Raw genomic sequence first — 3,723 nt, forward strand, 5'->3', positions numbered from 1 at the left:
TTTTTTTTTTTTTTTTTTTTTTAAATGTCACTTTATTTGACATCCGTGCTGCTCTGACATTTTCTTGAAATTGAAATGCTGCAGTTTGTTCCCTGTTCTCCCTGTAGCCACGATTTGGTCGTTTCCTCATTTGCCAATTATTTTTTTCTGTCATATGACAGTTTTGTACTTTAGTAATCAATTTTTTAATGCTAAAATTGCTATTTATAAATAAAAAATCTTGCTGTAAATAAAATATTAGACCTGTGTCACAGAATTGACCTCTCTGCTCCTCAGGGCTCGGCATGGAGAACATCGGCGGGATCTTTGTAGTCTTAATTTGTGGCCTCATCATCGCCGTCTTCGTGGCCATCATGGAGTTTGTGTGGTCGACACGTCGGAGCGCCGAAACCGACGAGGTAATCTTTCATCATCTTCCTCCCTCTGTCTCCTCCTCCAGACCCTCAACTGCGTAGAAGGTCATCTGGATGCATGAAACTGTCTTTATCCATCACTTTTTAAGAGAGGTTTCAGAATAATTGGACATTCGTTATCCTGTACCGGCAATAATTGATTATCCAAAGTAGGAACTTATTGGTATGTTGTCCTTTAAAGAATAAATGACAAACAAAAATGTCTAAATATGAAATATAAAATTATGTTGACTTAATCTTTTGTATATCTTTGTTTTCAAACGTAGAAATGTGTTCCAGATGCTAACTTTAAGTTTTCAAACCTTTGGAACTTTATCAACATCACTTTTTAATGCTTATATATTTTTATATATTCATAACTTAAGGAAAAAAACTTTTTCATTACAGTCAAATAAATATAACTCACTTCTAAGAATCATTTGACACAAGGAAAAGTATAAAACAATTAAACCACTTAAAACATTTTTCATGAGAAGAGAGAAAAATAGAAATACTGTAGGTGTGTACTTTTTTTATCTCAACTTTTCTTTTTTTTTTTTTCATCCTGCTCTCAAACTATGAAAATAAGTGTGTAATTAAGCTCCTGCACTCATAATGAGTTGTTTGTCTTGTCCTGCTGGCGGCAAACATGACTTCATCAAAAGAGCTGACAGTTGAAACAAATGCAGGGATCATTAAACCGCCTCGAGACCCAAAGGGGAAGCAGGAGAAGCGGATGGTTCCCGTCCGCTCCCAATGGAATCTAGAGCGTCTTCTTCTCAGGTTGTGACGGGGAAGTCCGAACGTTTGAAAGATTAGGCCTTGAAATGAAATAACTTTGTGAGAATGAATAACAAAGATAATATAATGTCACAATATGAGAGTTTGGGTCGATTTCTTGCCATCCAAATCCCAGTAAGAGCCACAAAGTCTTCAGTCACCCTTTAGGAAAATAAAATACGGATTTATTTGTATGTTTTTGCTACTGACATGATACATTTAAATTAAATAGTGTGTTTTTTGGCTTAAATAAATTAAAACATGAAGAGAAAATAGCTTTTTTTATAAATCCAAAATAGTTTGTAACTTTTGACAGAGCTTTGCATGACTTCCTTTCAAAATAAAAGACATCCTACACCATAGGATCATGTCAATGCAGTGAGGAAATGTTAATTCATTAAAAAAATGTTTTTTTTTTACTGTTTCTGGAGCATTTCAGACACAAATTCACAAATATAACCAAAGAAAACTTAATCAGAGCTAATGAAGTGACTCCCTACCATATACTGTATTAAAACCATGAGGCACAGTTTAATCCTTGAATTTGTTATAGATGAATAGAAAAAAAATTATTAAGTTTTTAATCCATTGGATTATGATTCTGGCTAAAAACGACAATCATAATTTAAAGACGGCCGGGAATACTTTGAAAATAGATCAAAAGATGATCGGAGTGGGTCCATCCCTGCAGCTATTCCACAACATACCTGCAAAATCCTCAAACGCTGTCAACTTTTTCATTTTAATTTGAACTTCCTAGAAAAAAAATGATATTACATAAATGTGAAAATATACTTTTTTTTTTTTTTTTACTAATTTGGTTTTTAATTGGACATGTTATTCTTCCATCTTTTATTCAGTTTTCTTGATTTGGGCATCTGGGATTGGCCCTTTGGGGAGGGGGTACTGTAAGGATTCTGTGGTTTAGTTTTTGTTTTGCTCCTCCATGTCCCCTCCTGCCAAGTGTTTCATTGTATTTGGGCATCTGGGATTGGCCCTTTGGGGAGGGGGTACTGTAAGGATTCTGTGGTTTAGTTTTTGTTTTGCTCCTCCATGTCCCCTCCTGCCAAGTGTTTCGTTGTATTTGGGCATCTGGGATTGGCCCCTGTAGGGAGGGGTACTGTTGTTTGGCTTGGTTATATGTTGCTCTTGGTCATTTTTGTGGCTTCTCTTTGTTTATCCCACCTGTTTCACCTGTTTCAGGTTCATGATCCGCAGCTGTCTTCTGTTCAGTGAATTGGCCCCAGTCTATTTAAGTGTCTCGTTTTCAGTTTGTCCTTTGTCGGGTTATCTGCTCTGCTGTGTCACCTTTTTGTTGATCCCATTCTTATTGTCATGTTTCAGTTTATTTATTAAATGATTTACTTTTCTTCCACCTTGCCTGTTCTCCTGCATTTTGAGTCCTACACACCACCCAATCCAGACAAGACCTTTCATTTATAAAATCTCATTTATTGTCCCCAGCATTGACTTCTGTGTCAAACATTTGTTATATCTTTTTCAGCAGCTTTTCCCCCTCGATCCCGATGCTTTTATTGTTTTGTGTTTTACAACCCTCACGTTTCGTTTTGACACCCTCCCTATTGTAGACAGCCGACTAAAACATTTGTCAGCCTCTCCTGTTTGAACAGGCTTTATAAGCTTTTCTTAAGCAGCTCTTTTGTTGCAGTTGCGTTTCCTGTCGATCAAGCAAACAAAACGGCTAATAAGAGTTTGTAAGCTTTCTGTTTTAATTAATCTGTTGTTGCAGACTAATTTGCATTGTTAGACGTCTGAAAGAGAGTGTAATTTTTTCTCTCCACATGCTAATCTTTCAGGGGTTGAAGCAGCTGATACGATCTCACTCATTTGTCTCTAATTTTGATAAAAGTTATTAAAGGATATTTAACGAAGATACAATAAAAATAATTGTTTGCATACATTTAAATGTAATTCTTAACTTTTTTTTGTTGTAGTATGACCTTTATAAAGTTATAAAACTGCTGTTGTTATGTATATTCAAGCGCTGGAAGCTCGGCGCCAACGCTAGCAGACCGATTTTTGGGGACATCATTGAACGAAAGTCCGAAATATGAGACACTATTTTCCATAACTCTCCGTTTGGAGGGCTGAATGAAGGGGAAGGGAAGAATCTGGATTGGGCCTTAGATTTAAGTAGCTGCAAGCTAGTTTTTGTTTACTTTAGTCTGTTTCTGCTTATCTGTCAGGTCTCTGTTTGTCAGGAGATGCTGACAGAGTTTCGGAACGTCGTCTCGTGTAAGAAGAACTCCCGATCTCGCCGGCGCCGACCCCTGAGCAGCATGGGAGGTGGAGTTTTACGTCACCCGTCCCGCCTGGCTCTGGCTGGCCCCCGCCCGCTACGGCTCGTTCGAGGGATGCGCCTCAGCAACGGGAAGCTCTACAGCGGCGCCGGCCCGCTGACGGGAGGCCTGGCGGAACTCGGGGGAGGCATGGGAGGAGGGCCGGATCTGGGGCCGGGACCGCAGAGACTACTGGACGACCCGCTGGGATGCGACGCCATCCCTCCCGCGTCGGCCCTCGTGGCCCCCCC

The 3,723-nt window shown here is 39.1% G+C and overlaps 2 protein-coding genes across 2 annotated transcripts in view; both read left to right on the plus strand.

The window, feature by feature from the left end:
* Positions 1-1,392, plus strand: part of LOC112162444 (glutamate receptor ionotropic, kainate 5) — a 104,825-nt gene extending 103,433 nt beyond the window's left edge. Inside the window, exon 18 of the mRNA XM_024298231.2 lies at positions 277-1,392. Coding sequence (XP_024153999.2) covers positions 277-455 — 179 coding nt within the window. The 3' untranslated portion in view covers positions 456-1,392. The remainder of the gene's footprint in view (positions 1-276) is intronic.
* A 765-nt stretch (positions 1,393-2,157) lies between these two features.
* LOC118599398 (glutamate receptor ionotropic, kainate 5-like) lies at positions 2,158-3,718 on the plus strand (the record flags this gene model as incomplete). Its single annotated transcript, XM_036214361.1, has 1 exon — positions 2,158-3,718. A coding segment is annotated over exon 1 (321 nt), but the record flags the coding sequence as incomplete, so codon positions are not given.
* Positions 3,719-3,723: the final 5 nt, after the last annotated feature.

Source organism: Oryzias melastigma, linkage group LG11, assembly GCF_002922805.2.
Source record: "Oryzias melastigma strain HK-1 linkage group LG11, ASM292280v2, whole genome shotgun sequence".
Taxonomy (NCBI): domain Eukaryota; kingdom Metazoa; phylum Chordata; class Actinopteri; order Beloniformes; family Adrianichthyidae; genus Oryzias; species Oryzias melastigma.